The 21,805-nt window shown below is 35.0% G+C and overlaps 1 protein-coding gene across 3 annotated transcripts in view; it reads left to right on the plus strand.

Annotated features, from left to right (window-relative positions):
• Gria4 (glutamate ionotropic receptor AMPA type subunit 4) overlaps positions 1-21,805 on the plus strand; it is a 368,088-nt gene that overhangs the window by 902 nt on the left and 345,381 nt on the right. For all 3 annotated transcript variants that reach the window (XM_028771312.1, XM_028771311.1, XM_028771310.1), the window contains exons 2-3: positions 63-241; positions 1,466-1,624. In XM_028771312.1, coding sequence (XP_028627145.1) covers positions 154-241; positions 1,466-1,624 — 247 coding nt within the window. In that variant the 5' untranslated portion in view covers positions 63-153. The remainder of the gene's footprint in view (positions 1-62; positions 242-1,465; positions 1,625-21,805) is intronic.

A 21,805-nucleotide genomic window follows, 5' to 3' on the forward strand; every position in this document is an offset into this window, starting at 1 on the left:
TCTCTCTCTCTCTCTCTCTCTCTCTCTCTCTCTCTCTCTCTCTCTCTTTCTTTGAAATTTAGCGCCATCGTCTTCAATGCCTCTCTGAAAATCCTTTAGCAAGAGTGTGAGAGAAAGAGAGGAGAGCGCGCTCCAGGGAGAGGAGCAAAGAAGATGAGGATTATTTGCAGGCAGATTGTCTTGTTGTTTTCTGGATTTTGGGGACTCGCCATGGGAGCCTTTCCGAGCAGCGTTCAAATAGGTAAGAAGCCGGGCTGGGGAAGAGGTGCATGTGGCTGAAGTGATGTAAATGAGTTGCCGATGAGGAATCCTACAAGGCGCCTTCTTTCCTCTACAAACAGACCTTCTCGATGCAAGTTCAGATAGACACAGGCTAGCACACCCAATACTGACTCAAGTTCCTTCTTGCTCTACAGTAGGTTAAAGTAGGAACGAAAGAAGTTGAGGAAAGAGAAAACAATAAATAAATAAATAAATAAATAAATAAGTCTTCATGGACTTTGATTACATTTTATAGTACATTTCTTTTAAACGCGTTTTCGTAGAGCAAGAGGAAATACCGAGTTTTATTTTGTTTTTGGTTTTTTGTTTTATTTTTTTAACCCACTTTTTGCTATTCTGCAAGCTGCAGCATTCTCGCTGTTACAGGAGGAGATGACAGGGAAAGGTATTCTCTACCCTCACCTCTTGCCTTGTTGCCTTACCAGTTGGCAGATTCAAAAGTTAGACCCTTTTCTAGAAACCTTCGTTGGTTTTATTTTGCTTTGGACTTATGCTTCTGTTCTTCTGTATCCCTCCACCCTCGATTCTCGCGACCCTCCCTTTCTCCACCGTGCTTGCCATTCTCCTCTCCTGTCTGTTAATGGGACTCGGCTATTGAATTTCTTCCAGCCCAGCCCAACCTCAACACTGCATCGTGTGTGTGTGTGTGTGTGTGTGTGTGTGTGTGTGTGTGTGTGTGTGTGTGTGTGTGTGTACTGTACACAAAACCAAACTAATTGAGCCGGGTACACAAAATCGGGGGCCAAACTAAGTTTTCCCCCTTCTAAACCTGCTCTCTTGTGTGCCTTCACATTCCTTCGGTCCGGTTCTGTATTTTGATGGAAATCTCTTCTCTGTCCATCTGCATATTCCCTGGTGGGTGGCGAGAGATGTCCTGGGCTGGCTGATACAATGGTGTGATGGGAGAATACTAAAGACTGGCAAGGGAAAGAAAGCAAGACACACTAAATGGTCTCAGAGGTCATTGTGATCATGACAGATTGAAGCAAGAAAAAGCTGAAATGCCCTGAAAACTAAAACATTCAGCATGCACTACAGGGACAAAAGGCAGCCCTTATAATATGGCAAAAGAGCTCCTTAATTGTGTGTGTTTGCATTTGGAGAAACATTTGACAGTCGTGGGGCTAGGTGTAACATTTAAAACAGGAATCATTGGGTGAGAGTTTCCTGCTGTCTTTCATAGGTGGTCTCTTCATCCGAAACACAGACCAGGAATATACTGCTTTTAGACTGGCAATCTTTCTTCACAACACCAGCCCTAACGCATCTGAAGCTCCTTTCAATTTGGTACCTCATGTGGACAACATTGAGACTGCCAACAGTTTTGCTGTGACAAATGCCTGTAAGTAAAATATAAGTTACAGCTAAATTGGAAAAGAACTAAAATGAACTAGTGGGATTTCTTTCTTTTAAAGAATTTTCTAGAAAAAAAATACAGATCCAAACAATGATGTTAGAAAAAAAATCATAGTTAAAAAGATTTAGTCTCCTTCCTTTCTTTCCTCCCTTCACTCCTTCCTTCCCTTCTTCCCTCCTTCTTCCTTTTTTTCCCTTTCTGCCTTTTAATTTCCCTGCCTAGATCACATAAGCTGAATTTTCCTGTAACGTTTAGTATTGTTCCTGTCTTCTGAATGCTATACTCAGTTTAGTCTTTTATTCCAACCTTTTGGGTTCTCCTTCTTGATTTTCACTGAAGTAAGTGCCTGTCTTCCTTTTAAAGAAGCCATATGCTCTTCCCAGTAGTAAAAGCCATGGTGAGGATGCCAGAGAGTAGTGATGTGGAAAATACATTTAAGTCAGCCAGTAGATACTACATAAGATCCAGTGATGTCACTGGAAGCTGCTCTGCCCTCATGTTTGAGGTTGTAAATGTCTCTTGCTATCTTAATGGATGTCTGTTCATGGAACTCCATGAAGTCCTACCCTATTACCCGTAATTTTAATCTCTGATATACCTGGATTCTAAAAACAACCCAACTGAATCTTCCACATAATGAAACTAAATGGGTGACCCCACAGAATGCTACCAGAAACAGTAGTACAGATGTCCCCCATCAAGATTCTGTGGAACTTGATGTAGACGTAAAACACTAAGATGCAATCCATATATGGCACTGCACTGGCTTTGGGTTCTTTAAGTGTGAGCATGTTTGTTTCAGATGCTACCTCAGTTTTCTGTGCATATCTACTTCTGTATTACAACAATGTTTCTGGATTATCTGAGATATATAAAAGCGGTTCCTACATAAAATGGTATGTGCTTTGTTTCTATTACACCAAGTCTGAAAATCTTTAATTAAAAATTGTTAGGACAAAAAATAAACTCAATAAAGAAAGAAGTGTAACAAAAATAGGTTTAAGCAAAGAAATCTTTCTATTTTATGAACTACAGTGTTTGCATTCATATTTGTTTGTCATTAATTCACTTACCAGATAACACAGTGATTATTTTGGAGCTCTGTTTACTACTGCAGTTTAGAACTCAATTTCCTGAAGGTGTTGAAGCTTTTGACAGTTTTACAAAATGTTCTTTTTTTTTTTTTCGTCAAGACTCCGATACTGTAAGTTCTACTTGGTGATTACTGCTTGTTTGTTTCAGTTGGCAATAAAATTATTATTAAAGCAAAGGGGGTTATTTTAAGCCAAAATGTGTGTGAATTATACGTAGGTTTGTGGATAGTTATCTATAAATTTTATGAGTTATTTTCAGCATATGCCAAGTATTAAATGAGATATCAACATTTCACACAATTCTACTCGAAGCATTCTCTTTAAGAGCGATTGTTATTTATTTATTTATTTATTTATTTATTTATTTATTTATTTATTCTTAGTTTATATTTATCTGGTGACTCTCCTAAGATTTTTTTAAAATGTTACCAGCTTGGAAACCAATTCTCCAAATATATTTGAGGATAGATTATCCACATAAATTACATTTGAATAGTATCACTTAATTTTGAATGAGTTTCCTAAATGTTGTAGGACACTGTAATTTGTTTTCACAAGCTAGCATCTTAAAAGCCAGAATGGCTGCACAATGACATTCAGCTTTTAAAACTGTAAAGAGCTAACTCTTTATCTAGACCGTCAGTTAACCTCACGGACTATCATTTTAACCAGAAGTATTTTCGTTATGTAACAAAATATGCATGAAGTGAAGTGGTGGTGGCCAAGTAATAGTAAATTGAGAATGTGGCAGCTGGTTACATGATAATAGAACTTTAAAAGTATAAGATATAGAGAATGTTCTTCCTACAGGCGAAGATTGAGGGGACTAAAACAAGTAACTTTAGAAATATCCAAGTTTCGCACAGTGTGAATTTAAATGTTTTTTTCACATTCATATACAATTGATTCTATGTAGATGCTTAATAATCAGTTTAAAAGCAAATTGTAATTAAGAAAAAATGTTTTCTAGTGAAAAAAAAAGGAATATTTATTCTTGATAAATGACTATACCAAATGCCCTTTAGATAAATCAAAACTGCATTTGGTTGCAGGTGGTAGAGAATATAGGTCAGGTGTCTGGTGCTTATTGAATAGAGTGACCCAAAACATATACGCATATGATTACACTGTAATTAAGCATAAATCCTGAGCAGTGACAATATGTTGAGCTAATCTGTCAAACTTTATGCTGTTTAGTACCAAAGAGTAAAAACAGACCTTGAAGTTTAGTAATATGGAAATTTGGCATGAGGTTTATTTTTCTCTTTGTAATGGCAGAGGTTGATTTGCAAACTTGTTACTTTGGAATGAATATAAATAATAACATTTGTTACACTCTATTATAACTGTAGTGTTCTCATACTGAATTTTATCAACTCACACTTCTCTGTATGACTAAGGAATATTGGTCAAGGTACATTTAATTTCTTTTATGGAAACTATACTCACACAAAAAACAGACTTAAGAATAAAATGTGTTAGTTACATGTTGAAAAGACATAATTTAATGCTGGTTATCAGGACCAAAATTAAATTAGTCTTTTAAGAAAGCTGTTTAGCACTAAACTACTAAATGTATAGAGTTCACCAGCTTGTAAACCTGGACATGATTAATTAAAACAGAGCAACTTGGGGGATATAAATTCCATATTGCCGAGGAAGCAGTAATCTTATTATTAGCCATATTTTATCTTCAGCAGTATTTAAATTCAGTTATTGCTTTTCATTCTTAAGTATTTATATTGATAGAAATTCAAATTTCACTGGATATTATAAAGGAAATTAGATGTACAGATACTAAAACTATAACCATTTTCAATAACAAGAAGTTTAATAAGTAGCACTTTCACTCAAACATTTAGTGTCATTGGATATGCACACTATTTCATTATTGTGATCCATACAAAGCACACAAGATGATGCAAACAGATATTTCAGACTTACATAATCAATATTCTCTGTGTTTCTTAGTTGAAATCTTTAAATAAATGTACTTTGTATAAATATCAATATAACTCTATCTGTAATAATTTGATAATGTTCTACAAAACATTTAATACAACACACAACAGCCTAACTTTGCAGATGTATTTTTCACTATTTAATAAATATTTAGCTTGGAGAATAGATTTATTAAATTTTTCCAAAACTAGTAAACAAACTACTATACTTGTCTATTACCAAAAATTTTAAAATACAGAAATGCTTGAGATATTATATCATGAATTTAAATTATCTATAGAAAAAAAATCTCATGACCAATCACTTGACGAATCAGCCACTGTGGTATCACCTACCTTCGTCCTGTGTGTGGAGTGATGCTTAAGTTAAAGATGGACATTGGGAACCATATGATAAACCAGATACATAGCCAAACACCATACAGTTCTAGACTGTTTCCCACTTTCATAATCTGTGGAGAGGACTATCTGATCGGTATTTTTGTTTACCTAGTTTTTAGTGGTGTCTGTATTTTGTTCTACTTCTCTGCCTAGACAGTCTGATCAATTGATTATCAGATGATGACAGAGAAGTTGCAAACATTGAAGAATTATATATTATACTATAATAACTATGAAGAAAATAGTTTGGTTTTGAGATAGTATAGCACTCTTGTAGCACATGCTAACTTATAATTCAAGATCCTACTGCCTCAGCCTGTCTAAATGCTGGCATTAGAGGTGTATGCCACCATACCTGATATCATTCACATCTTTTTTCTTTTTCTTTTCTTTTTTCTTTTCTTTTTGTTTTTTTTTTAAAGGCATGGTTTCTCTGTATAGTCTGACCTCAAACTCACAGAGATCCATCTGCTCATGTCTATTCTTTTATCAAAGGTAAATCTAACTTCTTTTTTTGGCCAATTTACTTATAAACTTGAAATATTCGAGGGCAATGGTAAAAGTAACAGGATACATAGCATACAGTTGTTTAGTTTATTTAAATCTACAGAGAATATGAAATTACAAACAATATGCTTCATATGAGTTCCCTCTTATGCATTAGTGAAAGCACATGGAGGTTAAGGGTGCCCTACTGTAAAATCTGAAGTCCTATTCAGCAATGCTTAAATATTGCTTCTTGCTCTTTACTTTTAGATACCAGGTCTTATTAAAGATAAGAGACTGAATTAGGCTGCAATAATACTCCTAAGCAGGCTGAAGGTAAATTTTTATCTTTCAAAAAAACGATATAAAATAAACAATATAATTAAGAGTACTTGCATTTGGTTTTAGAAAAATTAGTTACCAGACTGTGATTCACTAGACTTTCATGGTTTGAATTGATATAAACAACCTACATTGATTTGAGGTAATTTTTTTAGGCTCAGTAATTTTTTTATTCCCCTCTCTTCCATTTTAAGTTAATGACAATTATGAGTCTCCTGGCTTCAGTTGTGTCTTTTGCAAATGACATGACATTTTATAATTTATAAAATTTGTAATTGATGTATTTCAGAGTGGTTACGTGAAAAATTGTGAAACGTTCACAAACTGTAGAAAACTCTACTTTTACCCAAACTGGTGTTTTCTCAAGTTCTGTTTATTTTGGGAAGAGGAAAAGTATGTTGACTTCCTTCCAATGAGAAATCATTTGTCCATCACCTATCTATCATTTACCTACCTATCAATAAGTTATTTCTCTATATCGTACGTACAGAGGAATTTCATCATCTTTCTGGATTTTCAAGGCAAATTGTACATTAAGTGTTACTTTATGTCCTGAGACCATGCTCTAGTTTTTGGACTACTTTCATATAACATGATTTAATTTTCCTCAAATCAACATTTCATTAAACAGTCTGGGAAGCCAGGCCTCACTTACATTTTAGCTTTATATCTTCTGGCTCAAAGTAGTTTCGCTGCTTGTCTGAGACTTTGTAGGTGTTTTACCAGGTCTTCTATGTATCACTCCAACAAATTTACCAGGAAGCCACAAGGTTATGACAAATAAAACATCTGTATTGAGATTGCTCAAATTGGACAGAAGAAAAAAATTTCCATTTATCCTTTCCCTAATTGCAATATTTTGAAGAAAATAGAGCAAGGCAGCTCTGGGCAATTTGTTCATTAATCACATGGCAGTGAATGATGGAGCAAAGGATAAAATCGTATTAGGTAAATAATCCATCTATTCATTTATGATATTAAATAACGGATACGTCCATTTACGTAATATGTTCATTAAACATATTCAGGAAGAGAAATTCTACCTAAGATACTGTGCAAGAAATGCTAATTACAAAACATTTTAGTAGTAGCTGTTATCTTCCATGAGCTCATACTGTAGGTGAAAGAGACAAGTCAGGTCTAGTATAAATCATGACAAAGCAAAATAAAGCACTATGAGGGGAAAACTTCTGTGCTATGACACAGAAAAACACAGAAATGCCAAGTCCACCAAGCTTGGCACATTTAGTGATATTGTCTAACCAGGGTTTCAGGGCTGTGAGTAAATAAAAAGATGGTACATGAGAAGAGAGCAGGTACAGGAAGGCAGTTCTGTCAGAGCTTGTTTGGACTGGGAGGAGTAAGGAAAGCATAAGAGGGAGCAGGTGTGGTAAGGAACAAAGCTTTGTGCATTTGCAGAAAACCTGTTGCAACAAGACCCCATGGAAGGGAAAAGAAGACTCATAAATTATTTGAACTGCATAAGGACATGATCAAATTTGCATTTACAAAGAGCAATAGGGTGACAGAAGAAAACATTTTGGAAGGGTAAATAATGGAAAACAGAAGTCCCATTAGTTAAATGTCAGAGTAATGCAATTTAAAGTGATGGATACTTAGATTAAAGTAGAAGAAGCACCAGGAGAGAGCAAAGCTCATAGGTCCCCAAAGCTCATATGTCCCCAAATACAGAATGTTTGTCAGGACTTACTGATTGGCTAGGTTTGTGTGGGAGGATGGCAGAAAAGTGTAGTGACAGTAAAGATTGTTAGCTAATATCTATGTCCATAGTGAAAAATGTTTTACTAGTGGTACTGACTAATGAACAGAGTAGGCACACGGGCAGTTTTGGGTGAAGACGGTGAGCTTCATGTGTACTGATTGATAATGAGCTGATGAAGGCACCCAAGGAATATGCACAGTAGAACGGTAAATACAAACGGAGGTCTTTTCTCAGTTTCTGTGGAGAGCCGATCCATTGGAGGCTAAAGCCATGGAGGGAACACAGCAGAAAAGGACTGTGGGGCTTCAAACAACAAAGGATTCAATACTTACAAAGTTAGGAGAGAAAAATGGTCAAGCAAAGGAGGCTGAAGGAAAATGGGTCAAAGAGTTTCAGAGAAAAGATATGAGAATACTTCAAGTACAGAGGACTAGCTTTGCCGAAAGGTGTAGAATCTTAACTGTAAAGCACACTGTAATGCCCTTAGTAGTCCATTTTATCTATTCTCTTCACTGTGTTCATTTGTACTTCGGAACAAGGAAACATTTACAAAGATTTCCTTTAATAACCACACAAATGTTTCACTAATATATAATTTCCCGGGTATGTTGGTCAAGACCATTCTTATCTTTTAATTAGAGGTAGGAAGGGGAAATTATCTTGAAGAAGAGAGTTTGAATTTGCAGAATAAGAAAGTGTAAGTTACTTAACAATCAACTCCTTCATCTATCAACACAAGAAAATGGTAGCTACCAAGTAGGGATGTTTATTAACAGCAGTAAGATGAGTGAAAGAAAAATTCACTTGCCTTTAGAATTCAACTACATTTTCAATTATAGTGAACATTTTTCAGAGTCAATCTTAATATTTCAATGTACTTGTATTTTCTATTTAGGTTTTAGAAAGGTTATATATGTCTTATGTATTTTTGATACTTCATAAAAATGTTTTTTGATCTCATAGATAGCTGTTTAATTTACATACTCAATTCCAAGTTTCTACTTATCAGCCTGACAATGTCCTAAGAGAGGAAACCTTTTGATGGGTGCTAATTTTACATTGGATTGAAGGAAGGAAAAGAATTTACCTACTTTACGAAATTGTGTGGTTAGTGCATCATGTGTGCATATACATTTGCCAAGGGATACTCTTCAATGTTTGAGCAGCTTCTCTCAATGGATTTTCAGTCACACAAACATCTGAGTGCTACAGCTATCAGTGAACCTTCTACAACTTAGGGAAGCCATTCTTCATCTTTACTTTTCTCAAATGAGTATATTAGATTATATTCTTGAAGCCAACCTGAAATCTTTCTATACAAACTGTCTCTATTCTTACCTAATGGGGAGCTTAGGCTTTATTTCCCCAAAGGGGATGCTTTGGTCTCACTCTCTGACTGACTGTCCTACTGTAATCTTAAGGGCTTTAAGTGATTTGCTTAAGATAAAGCATTGCATATTTTGTATCTGTTCCTTCTGTTTTTTTATAACAGGAGTTATCTTTTTCTTTGTAATCACCACTTCTGGAACACTGTGTTTTTGAAAGTCATTGGTGACTTATAAAGGATTAAATCTAATTGTTTGTTGGTCTTTAGTGTTTATGAATAATTTACAGGAGTCAATGCTGAGGACTCCCTCTTCCCTGAAACTTATTTGGCTCCTGATGATAATAATCATGATATTAAAGACCTACAGCAGGAGGCTTCAGCTTTGTGTTACCCCCTTTTTTATACAACTCTAAAAGGTAAACATAGCTTTTCAATATTTTACAGCAAAAGAATATTTAAATACTTAAGAAAATTTGCCCAAGGCCATGAAGCATCATTGCTATCAAATTTTAAGGTCACTTCTCTAAACCACTATATTATCTATCTGACAGCTATTCTTGCTACAGTACTTTTCTCAATCCCAAACCAACAAGGTGACCTTCAGCTTGTATGACTGCAAATTTTATAGACCTTAATGTAAATATCAAGAATTTATTTTTAATGATTTTCCATTGTGTCAGCAAGAATGCTCAGCATTTTAGTTCACACGTTTATTTTTCAATGAGACTTGAAATATAGCGCAAAGACTTCAGAAGTCTCACTGTGGAGAGTTGAAACTCCAATTACTTCATATTCACAATTTCGCGTCACAAATACCACTATGTATAAAACATAACCAGATGACTCAGCTGTTCAACTCCTAGAGACAGATGCTCTATTAATTAGTAAGTCTACATACTTCTATAGGTGAATTATTTTATTTAAGAATATGAAGAACCATGATTATTTTCTCTAGTAAATTACTTTAAACTGTTCTTATCTGTCAGGTAAGTTCTCTTTGGTTGTTGTTTACATGCTTTCTAATTCTAAACAAGCAATGATAGTTAAGGAATATTGACCTAAGTGTAAAATGGTGAATTTTTCAAATGTCATCATGTAATCTCACATGAGTAAACTATATCTTCAACAAAACACTCAATGATATATTAGAAATGATACAGAAAAAGGATTTGAGATGATTACATCCTTTTGCTGATACATCCTATTTTTCAAGTATAGAAAATATGTACCCTAGGCTAATCAGTGTGACTCACTCTTATTATGCAGGTGCTTGTTCCAAAATGTAGCTTTGTAATAAGTAAATATATCGTGCTCTGAGTTTTATTCATTAAATATATCATGCTCTGAGTTATATTCATTTTTCATATTTTTATTTAAAGCTAACACATGTGTATGAATTTTAAAATGTCTCAGTATCTTAAAGTCTTAGCACACTCAAGTTCTCAGGGGTAACATGTAAGCTATTTCTACATTTTAATATCACCGTCAGCAGTGTGAATACTCCTATAGCATAGCAGCAACTCCTGGCAGTGAAATCACTATGAGAAATGATGTGGATTTGCGCTTTTAATTGGTATGATCAGATTTTCTCCTTTAACAAATGCTATATAAATTTAAAACCTCCAGTATGTGAGAAGAGTTGTTTTCTCTGACTCGCTAACACTGGCCATTATTAGTCTCTTGAATGTTCACTCATCCTGAGAGGTGAAAATGACATCCAATTGCTACTTTAATTTGCATATTTTTTAAATAGTGAGAAGGAAAATTGCCCCATGCTTAAAAGCTTTGTTTACCTTTTTTCTTGTGAACTGCCTGATTTTTTTCCTTTGACAGTCCATGACTTTTTTCTTTAGAAAAATGTTTTTACATGCTAGTCATTACAAGCAGTTATATTGTATATCGGGCATTCTGATTTCATTCAGCCTTAGCCTCCTGACAAAGATCTGTCTTCATATAGACATTCAAAATTTGTATTTTTCAAATATATGAGTCATTTGCTTTTTGAGTTCTGGGCTTTGCATTATGATTTTAAGAAGCATTCTTCTTCTTAAAACCACAAAAATATATTCTTTGTTTTCTAGGATATTCGTGCTTTTAAACTTTATATTTGTAAGAGATCTATTTGATCTGAGATCTATTCCCTGGTTAATGTTAAAATCATCATATTCCTGTATTGTCATTTGGATAAGCTATTTTTTTAGGTTAAAAACTTTAAACTGTCTCATCAGCACAGGATTCATTTTGTTTCTTTAACAAGGGGACCCTGGGTTCACTGTCCATGCTTTGTCTCTTGTGAAAATCCTCTATGTGTTGTTGTCACTTGTTTCTCCTCTTCCAACAGGTGTGAGTAGTGGTATGGCTGTGCCAGACATGTTTACCATAGAGTGTATACCATATCTTAATATTCTCTTGATTTCATCTTCTTTTTATGACTTGCTTCTACACTCAAAGTATATCACAAATATTTTCACGTTCTTCATGCCACCAAGCATATTGCAGTCAGTGATGTTCCATTACGACTTTCATCATTAAGCACCTGTTTCTACACTGTTCTCTTCATCTAAAATATTCAAGTGTCTCTGTGTGTGTGGATGTGTGTGTCTGTTTGTGTTTGTGTGTCTATGTGAACAAATACGTGCATGGTCTGTATGCTGTGTCTTCTAAGCATGTGCATAGAAGTCAGAGAATTACCTTAGGCATAGGTCTTTACAATGGCAAGATCTTTGCTGTTCACAGAATCGCCCCCCAGGTTAGTTGAATTGCCAGTTTCTGGGGAATCTCCTACTTCTGCTCTCATCTCCAGATGTGCACACTTGGATAACAGACATGTGCTGCTACATCAGCTTTATGTGTGTGCAAGTGATTCGAATTCAGGTCCTCATGCTTTACCCATGAAACCATCTCCTCAGCCCTCTCCATCTACTTTATATGCCAGAATCAAGAGCGTCCATCTGAATTTGCAATTCAAAGGCCACCTGTAGCTTTTCCTTGTCTTTTTGTTTTCTTCAGCTCACTGGCCTACTCTTCTCTTTTCTATGGTCTTTGTACTTTAAGGTCCTTTTTCTGGAACACTCGCTGACCAGTTATTTGCTTAAAGAACTTTTTGTAAATCTTCAAGATTCAGCCTAAGTGTGACTACTTCAGAAATACTACCTAGCATCTGCCCTAAACCACAATCCTACCTACTCTCTACCAGAACATCAACATAATAGCTACTGGACTTGTCACAATCTTTAAGTATTATTTCAAAAATTTTTGTATTTTGCAGTCTGTGTTTCCTACCAGAATAAACACTTCCAAAGCAAAAGGTGTTGTTAAACATGTTGTTAACTAATACAAGCACACCTCATACAGGTCCTGGCTCGGTGTGAGGATCAATAAGAATCTGCATACATGGGTGGGAGATCTCTTCACTAATCTTGGGGAAACACAGAAGCTCACTCAGAGTTTTCATTTGTCATCTTGGAGAAATCAAGGAAAAGGTGTTAAAAGAGCTAAGAAGCTAATACAAAAGAAGTAACCTTGTTTTCTCCTTTTACATTCTCATTTTTCATTGTTTCTATTCAACTTTTAGAGTGAGATGAGGAAAGGAGTGTGTTCTGGGAGGAAGATGTTGAGACATTAATGCATATTGATGTACAAGGTTCAGGTCAGATAATCCTTTAACAAATTTAAATCTGATAGAACCGTCTGCTAACAGAAGAACTTGAAATGATGATTCAAACCACATTGAAAGCAGAAAATGCCCAACTGGAAAGACCAGGTGAACTAGGGAGCACACTCTGAGGGACTCCATTTGTAGAGGAGCTGCCTGCTTTCTCAGCATATCTGAAAGCTCACGGCAATGGAGGATTTCTGAGATAAGCGCATGGTCTGAAAAACGTACACTATCACTCACCGAAGATCTTCCCCACCTCCTCAGCAACATCTGACATAAACTTCCTGGCAATTTACTCATTTTTATAATATTTGATGAGCTTATCTTTGGTTAGGCACTTATTATATCTATGTAGATGTTCATTATACCCACCTAGATATGGAAGGCGTTTCATCTCTTCTTTCCTCTAAAGATTTAGAAGCAAGAAAATGCATCACTTGGAGATTTTGCATGCTTCATTCCTAATGGGAAAACTTCAAGACAAAATATTTCTTTTATTTCTGTGACAGCCGTTAACTAATTGGATGTTTGCTGTTCAATGACATTAGTAGCCACTGAAAATTTTCTTTGTTTTCCCACTCTTGATCTGAGAAGACAAAAACTGTGTGTTCTCTGGATGTAGATCCTAACTTTCATTGTGTGTACATATGAAGTTGTGGTGGTGCAAATAACTATGAAATTATAAATGTCTATAAGGAGGGTATAAGAAATATTAGAAAAGTGGATATGGAGTACAAAAGGTCATGAGCTTCATGACAGGAAAGAAGGTTGTCTGGGATGAGATAGAATGAGATGACATAAAGTAGTAGGAGACAAGACATCTCAAATAAATCATGTTTGGAAATTCTATAATGAGACCTAACTCTTTGTCTTCCTTAGAAGATAGAGGAATGATGGGCCATTAGATAATAAACGCATAGAGATGACATTATGGCCAGATGTTAGGTAAATAGATAATAGACAGAACACATAGACAAGCACATAGATGATTGGTAGGTTTATATAGTAAGAATAATACACACTAGGTAGATAAATGATATATAGATGATAGATACATAGGTAATAGATGATTAATGTATTATAATCAATATGCATATAGAAGATTGACAGATAATGTATTGATATATATGATATATTGATATATATTGTTAACAATCCAGCTTGTTTAAAATCTATACAACATTTTTGAAAATCAACTCATCACAATTGATTTAAAATTCTAGACACAAAAGCTTTACTTGGTAATACTTACTTAAAGAATGAGTCATTATATTAGTTAAAACCCAGACAGACTATTAAAGAAAGACTGTGCTTCCTGTGAACTCTTTATCTGGTTGTGACAACAGTTCTGACTGTAAGAGTTTTCTTTTTATGCATAGATTTTTTTCAACATAGATGTTTATGTTTTTCTTTATTAGCATATCTTTTCTTTCTGTTTTAACACTAAAAGTCTAGTGTCACAATAGAGAAAAAAAAAGAATTACTCTTGACAGATACAGAAAGGCTATCATCAAAATTTTCTAATGATATGTAAGTTGACAGATGTGTAAATGCCTTTTCAAGCTTTAGTTATTTAGAGGGATATAGATCTCCCATTCACGTCCTGGCTGATATCAGTTAAAATCAGGTCCATCTGATTATCCTGGAGGTACAGTATTCCAGGCTCTGTGAAGATATTTTGCAATTCTTGTTGATGGATGTCATTTAAAAATGTGTCGTTGTTTTCATCCAAATTTGTTCTCCAATCCCTTCCTTTGTTTTTTCTCTCAAAGACATAAGTTTTGGGGGAGAAAATTCAGAAATTATATAGCAATACATTTGAGCCTTGAAAATATATGTTATAGGATATGAGAAGATAACATTTATTCAAAGCAAAAAACACAATGGTAAAACATAAAATGTAGAACCATTTGGATGACTCTGAGGCTCAGGACCTTATGCGGAAAATAAAGTGGGCTGAGGGCAGCAGCAGGTGAATGAACAGGAGAGGAGGATAGTGAGAATAACACTGCACAGGTGAGATGCAGGCGATGGAGGTCTGTAGGCTGGACTGCAGGCTAGAATAGGATCCGATTCTTTATCCTGGAGCAGGAAACAAGAGTCATTTTAAACAGTTCATAACATAATTACATGTGTGTTTTAATAGGAGTCCGCACAGTACTGCTCATCATTCATGTATATAACAAGGTCTGCTCTGTTCTCATACTGAGTACTATGCTCAGCAGCAGCTTCTTAGACAAGAAATGTAATTTTGCTACTTACCTGATTCTAGAGAGCTGTTACTGTATGTATTATGCTCATAATTTTTCAATGAGAGTTGTAATACCCAGCAACTGACTCTTAGCTTATAAAGCAAACCATGCATCTTTGCAACTAGCAGCTACAAGCCTGGTCTCTTTAGACCGAAAGAGGTTTGGCTTTGTTGAGAAGAAAGAAAATCAAAGCCTAGAAAAGTGTTCAGATAACCAAATCTCCTCACATCTTATTGCAGATGCTGTAGAACGCAGCGTCCATTTGTCCTTCTTCTCCATGAGAACTTAAATTTCATATGATCATCTTTCTTGAATTTCTTGATGGAAATCAAATCATTGCTTTAGCTGGCACAATAAATGTATGATACAATTTTGACTTACTACACAATCATATACTATAGAAAAATAGGAACAGGTTTCTAAAGAAATGAGAATAATAATAATTTACTGCTTTTTATGTGTATTTGTGCAATACCATATGCACACAGGCACACAGCTCACTAAAGAGTACAATTACTTAAATTACTTGGAAATAGTCATACAAGTAATCTATAAGCTAATTATTTGTTTCTTTAAGAAAGTAATGAGTTAGCAAAGTAGAGTGATCTACTGCTTTTAAGCTTAGAACTCAGGAGGCAAAGGCAGGTGGATCTCAGTGAGTTCAAGACAAATCTGGTTTATGTAATACATTCCAGTACATCTAGGGCTATGTAGAAAAATTCTGTTTTTAAAAAAACCAAATGAATAAATAAATTACATTCATGTATGTATTTTGACCAAAATATTTTTCTTTTATTTTACATTTTTATGTCCCAGTTTCCACTCTTGACTCTCTCCCAAATATAGCCTTTTCTACTTTTATATCCTTCTTTTGTTTGTGAGTGGCCTAATATTTACTTACAGAAACATGGGCAACTTTCCAGTGACTATTACTGCTTAAAAAATTGTACCCCTAACCCCAGTAATCATCATGTCTACAAGTCCTTAGAGACAAACAAACATGACTAATATATATATATACCAATATATTTCTTACGAAATAGAAAAATATATAGTAGATCTATATGAGTGTATATATTTAAAAATCATATTCTTGTTTTATATGTATATTATATATGCATATGTAACACATGCATATATAATACATACATATATAATATGAATATATATATTCACATATATATGCATGCTATACCAGAACATTGTATACAATACTTACATTATATACAATACTTGGGACATCTGTTTCTTGCTTCACTGAACTTAGTAATGATCATATGCTACAAAAACACAGTGACTATGAACAAACACATCAATTTATAGAAGTGGTAAACTCACAGGCAAGAAACCAAGTATGAAAATATTGATCAAGGGAGAACTATATCTAAATGGCATTTGATTTCCCGAGTAGTAACTTAGTAACTTTTGCTATTCTGCCTTTTATGTTAAGTGTGGTTTTATCTTTGGTGTAGTGACACTCGGAGCTTTCATTTTGATACATAACTACTATTATGTCTATTTGGTATAGTTTTAATTTTTGTTATTATTTTGTGTGTACGTGTGTATGTGTGTGTGTATTTGGTATATGTGTATGTATATGAGTGTATGTGTGTATGTTTGGGCTGTGTGTGTATGTATACACTCAAACACAATCAGAAGACCACTTGCAGAAAGAGGTCTCTCCTTTGACCATGAGGATCTGAGAAGGTTTCCAGTCCTGGTAGCCAGTGTCCTTATCCACTGAGTCATCTCATAAGCCCCACAAGCAAAGCTTTAAAAGATCTATCATTTCCTATCAGGATGGGCTAGCATCCAGAGAGCTTCATTTCTTGACCCATGAAAACACATGTATATCTTCGTTGTTTTCTTTTGCTTTTTTTTTTTAACAGAAAAGTTCTTGAGTTATCTCAAGCTCATTTTATTTGTTTATTTATCTATTTGTTTGTTTGTTTCTTTTTGAGATTTAAACCAGGATGCACACTAACCAGGGCTTTCTAAAATATCAGCAGTGCAAATATACCAAGTGTGATGTTTCCTGAGTCCTTATTGGTGGTGGTGGGGGGTGGAATTCATCATCCTTAAACATGCTATTTTCATGGTTCAAACTTATGTTTGTACTTTACTTTGCTAATTATTGCTTATAAATGCTTCAGTTTCTTAAATATGTAGCATATATTGTTAAATAGAAAAATAGGTTGTCTTTGAGTTGCAATTTTATTGGAACCATGATATATAGAAAAGATGGAAAATTCTAAAATGCTCTAATAATCCTATTAACAATTTTTATATTTTATTTCATACATTTCTGAATCTGTCACTTGTTTAAAAAGAGTATTTACACTTGGTTTAGTTGATGGTATCTAAATAAAAGAAAGTTTTTCTTAACATTCACACTAAATATTGAGTTCATCTTTCTGTATCCACAAGGGAAAGATAAATTAGACTCTAATTCATCTAATTATTAAAGATATTTCAAGATATGCTTGCCAGCATCACACTATAGTGAGAGAATGCCTAGCTCACTTAGCATTTACAATAGGAATGTTTCTGCTTAGATACATTATTCATTTCAAAATATGAGCAGCAGTTTTTGTGTTTGGTATTGTGGATCGAAGCCAGGACCTGGAAGATGCTTCGTAAGTTCTACATTCCCGAGCTCCAGCCAAAACCATCATTAATGAAATGAAGTTATTGTCGTTGGTATTTGCTGACTTTAGTTCTTGTTTTTAAAATGTCAATAAATATAGCTTATTTATTAAACTGTTTTCCATTGTCTATTGAACTTTCTAAGGATCCAAGATTTACTGATATATTGTTTGCATGCTTTAGGACAGCCCATGAATGAGATGATGGGGTCTGGACATCTATTTTCTTACTATAGGGAGTTGTTTCTGACTACCCAGCTAGTTGAGCCTCCACTTTGCTCTGGCCCCAAGCCACTTTGAGACGGTATTGTGAAATGTTTCCATTGAGTTTTCTAACCCCTTTGGATTAAGGGCTCCCTGATGACAAGGATGATATGTCATTGAGAGTGAATTTCTCATGGTTGAAAAATAACACAAAATTATTTAATATGTAGTTGATAAGTAAAACAAGTTTAGAGGAAATTAGTATTTTGTTAGATACTGTGACCAGTGCACTTGTGCTCATCACAGTATGTGAAAAGGAAGAGACTGATAGCTAGAGACACAGAGTCTGAGTTCACTTCAAGAATGAACAATTTTAATTTTTCTGCTTGCTATTTATATATTGTTTGGCTAGCTACTAGAGGTAGCATTGTAGGCAGAGGTTGGCCAAAGCCTATTGCTGACCTCTTAACTGAGTTCTTCCTTCAGTATGTCCCTGCCCTGATGGCCGTGTTTGGTCCTAGGTTCTGTCTCATGACTGTAGCTTTCCTCTGTCAGAGCGACATCTGGATCAGAGTTTGTGCTTGAGAAAGCAACTAGTGAGCTCTGGAGTTAGGTATTAGCGTTCTCACTAAAAGTTAGCTGTCCTCTTAAGGTATTAGTCATGACAGATTATCTGTTAGCACTGTTCCTTAAAAAGTAAAAAAGCAAGCCCTCATGAATTGCTACATCTGACTAGTGGAATAATGAAGGATATTAAGGAACAAGAAACACAAAAGCCTGCAATGAACGTTTCTGAATTAGAAAGATGTCAGTCACTCAGGTTGTCATCTAACCTTGGTTTGGATTTTCATTCCTCATGATGAGTTATTTGTACATATGTTTTCAGGGCTATCAATTTGCCACTGGACACGAAATTGATACGCTCTTCCCTAGGGAGGGCCACTTCTCTCTCTTCCAGCTTTACTAGGTTGCCTCTAGCTCTTTATGTAGTGTTGAAACTATATTTCTAAAAGATATCCTCAGAGGTTACCCTTAAAATAGATAATCCCTCATAGATGTATCCAGAGGTCAGCCAGCCTCTCAAGTGATTCTAAATTTTGTCAAGTAACCAATTAACACTAAACATCAAAGTATCTTTCTATAGGCCATACTGGCCTGATATTCACTATATAGCACAGTCTGGGACTTCTCCTTTCTCAAACAATGCCTGGCTCCAGTGTACACTTAAACAACAACCCCATTTCATGTGATCTTAAGAATCATTCTTGGGCAATGATCTTTATCTAACTTTCAGTAACCAACCTCTTCTCCTTGGCATGTAAAACTATTTTAGAGACAACATCACTACCACAAAAAAACATGAGATGGTAGCAGTGGGGTAAAAGAGAATGGGAAGGAGAGAAGAGACAATTTACATGAGCAAAGTCACAGGCAAGTGGGAGTAAGCGTTGGTCTTCCATATGAATTGTGAGAAAAGTTGACAGTATTGAAATATTTCAAAATGTAGAAAAGAATACTTGAACATACTTGCTGCTCACTACAAGGAAATAATAGATGCCTGAGAAAACGGTATCCCTTGTTCATGCAGTGATGACTACAGTCTATAGACATAGCAAATCACTATTCATAGCTGTGAAGGATGAGCAATTATAATTAGCTCAGTTAAAATAACAGTTAAAAATGAAAAATAGCAAACTATCAAACCTGAAAACACTACTCCTAGACCTTACTGGGATGAAAATGATTGCTACCTCACCTAGATAATTTAAAGTTTAGTCTGCACTTTTTGTCTTATGTCTAATCTACAAATAAGGCTAAAAGCCAAAAAACAGGTGTCAGGCTTGCTGGAGACCTTGCACTATAGTTTTTATTAGTGTAACATATGCCAAGTTGAAAATTGCTGTGCATTAGTCAGAGTACTCAAGAAGACAGAGGCAATGTAAGGAATGAATGTATGTATATGTATGTGTGTGTGTGTGTGTGTGTGTGTATGTGTGACTGTGTATATAAAAGTGTGTATATGAGTGTATATGAGTGTGTGTGACTCTATGTGTATGTATTTACACCATGTGTTCTGCTTAGTTCATCAAGGGCTGTCTTACCACTGATGAGGCTGAGAACTCTGACGGTGGGTGCCCAATGTGGTGTGGAAAGCCTAAAAATGTACCTGGGGCATTACTGGCCTTCAATTCATGTGAGAAGCCCAACTAAGGTAGGTTCTGGTATCAGGGAAAGAATGTACCATGAACAAAAAAGAATGGCTGTGGTGAGATAAACTCACTAGGAAAATGCCAAGCCAAACAAAGAAAACTTAAATTAAGGATAATTTCAAGTCTTTAGAATTGTCATTTCAGAGAATGTTTCAAAAAGGATGCTATACCCCTAGATATACCTGGAGAGTTATTGGCCTTCAGTCCATGTGAGAATCCCAACTATGGTAGATTGAAAGAATCAGTATCACTGAAAGAATGTAACATCAACAAAAGGAATGGCTGAAGTGAGATAAACTCACTAGCAAAATGCCAAGGCAAACAACTAAAAAACAAAGGCTTTTCCCTGGACCTCCTTTTCATTTTGGTTGCCATAGAATTTGCCACAATTAATCTAATCAAGAAATTCCCTCACTGATATTCCTAGAAGCTTGTCTATTAGCTGATTCCAGATCAAGTCAGTTAGGCACCCAAGATTAATCATCACATGCTGTGTAGGACGTGCCTATTCCTTACCCAGCTAGCAGATTCGAACACAAACATACTGACTCCAAATTCTGTCTTAAGGTATTCTTCATCTGAAGAAATGCCAGATTTTAATATTTGAGATTCTGACAATCTGTACATATGTTATTTATCTTGAAATATCTTGTAACATGCGAGAAATTAATTTCTAGAATCACTGAATGATTTTTGAGCACAAATCTTTCTAAGTTCTTTGCTATGTTTAGGTGTATTGTGGTAAAGCCTTAGCATTTTTGATTGGAAAATGAAAAGTATCTTCACACATGTACATTGGCTCAGTACTATAAACTAATGAATCAAAAACTTAGACAAAGCCTGGGGGATTTTATTAAGAAAATGACTTAAAATTATAATTGGTATATATTTATCATTCTTTTAAAAATATTTGCAGTAATACACATATTTAACCAAATACTGTTGCATCCTTTTTGAAACACTCTCTGAAAAAAAATATGTTACTATAGACTTAAAATTATCCTTAGTTTTTTGGAACACAAAGTAAAAGAAAGAAATTAAGATCATTTCTGTAGAACATTAACTACTTTTAAGGAAAATAAAACACCAGTATTTGAAATACAAGGATGCTGAAAAGAGTTTAAATGTGCTATCTATGGCTGTGAAGGAAAATAAATCTAGCTTTTTTGTTTATTTTTTTAAAGATGGAAGATAATGCAGTAAAGTTCTTGGAACAGATAAATAGCAGCTTGCCATGAACATCACGTACGAGAGTTTGCATTCTATATTTCATTGGTTTTACATGAAGAAAATGGGTATAAGAAAAATGAATTAAGAGTTAAGGAAAATCTTTTTTTTGACAAGGGAAATATTCCATGAAGGGCAGATCTATCGGATTCACTAGAGTGAGTCTAGACTTGGATTCCTGTCATTTCACTGACCATTAGAGGCTTGAGCAGTGACTGCTCCTTTCCAACAGCAGAGCTCTGGAACAAGTCCAGAGAGAGTCTACAGCTCTGAGCATCACAGCCAAATTGTCCGCTCCAGAGACCCTCACCATCACTGACCTGGGAACTTAGTGCTGAATTGTAGACGTTAGCCTTATAATTAAAACAACGAAAGCTATTTTTCATACATTTTCTTAATGTTTTAATGTGACAGCAAATCCTGAACTTATTCATTTTAATTGCTTTCGATAAATTCAAAGTCTGACGAAACAATATAGAGCATTCTTAATATAGAGTAAAAACAGGAAGTCATAAATGCAGTATTTTTTGTGGTCATGTAGAACGGTCCCTGAAGTTCCAGAGATCTGAAATTCCACCTGAACTCAGAGGACCTTTGTCCCACATGTTTGCTAGCATGCATATGTAGCAAGAACTCTGATTTATGTCGTTGGTTGT

This window comes from Grammomys surdaster, unplaced genomic scaffold (assembly GCF_004785775.1).
Source record: "Grammomys surdaster isolate TR1022 unplaced genomic scaffold, NIH_TR_1.0 206, whole genome shotgun sequence".
NCBI classification, from domain to species: domain Eukaryota; kingdom Metazoa; phylum Chordata; class Mammalia; order Rodentia; family Muridae; genus Grammomys; species Grammomys surdaster.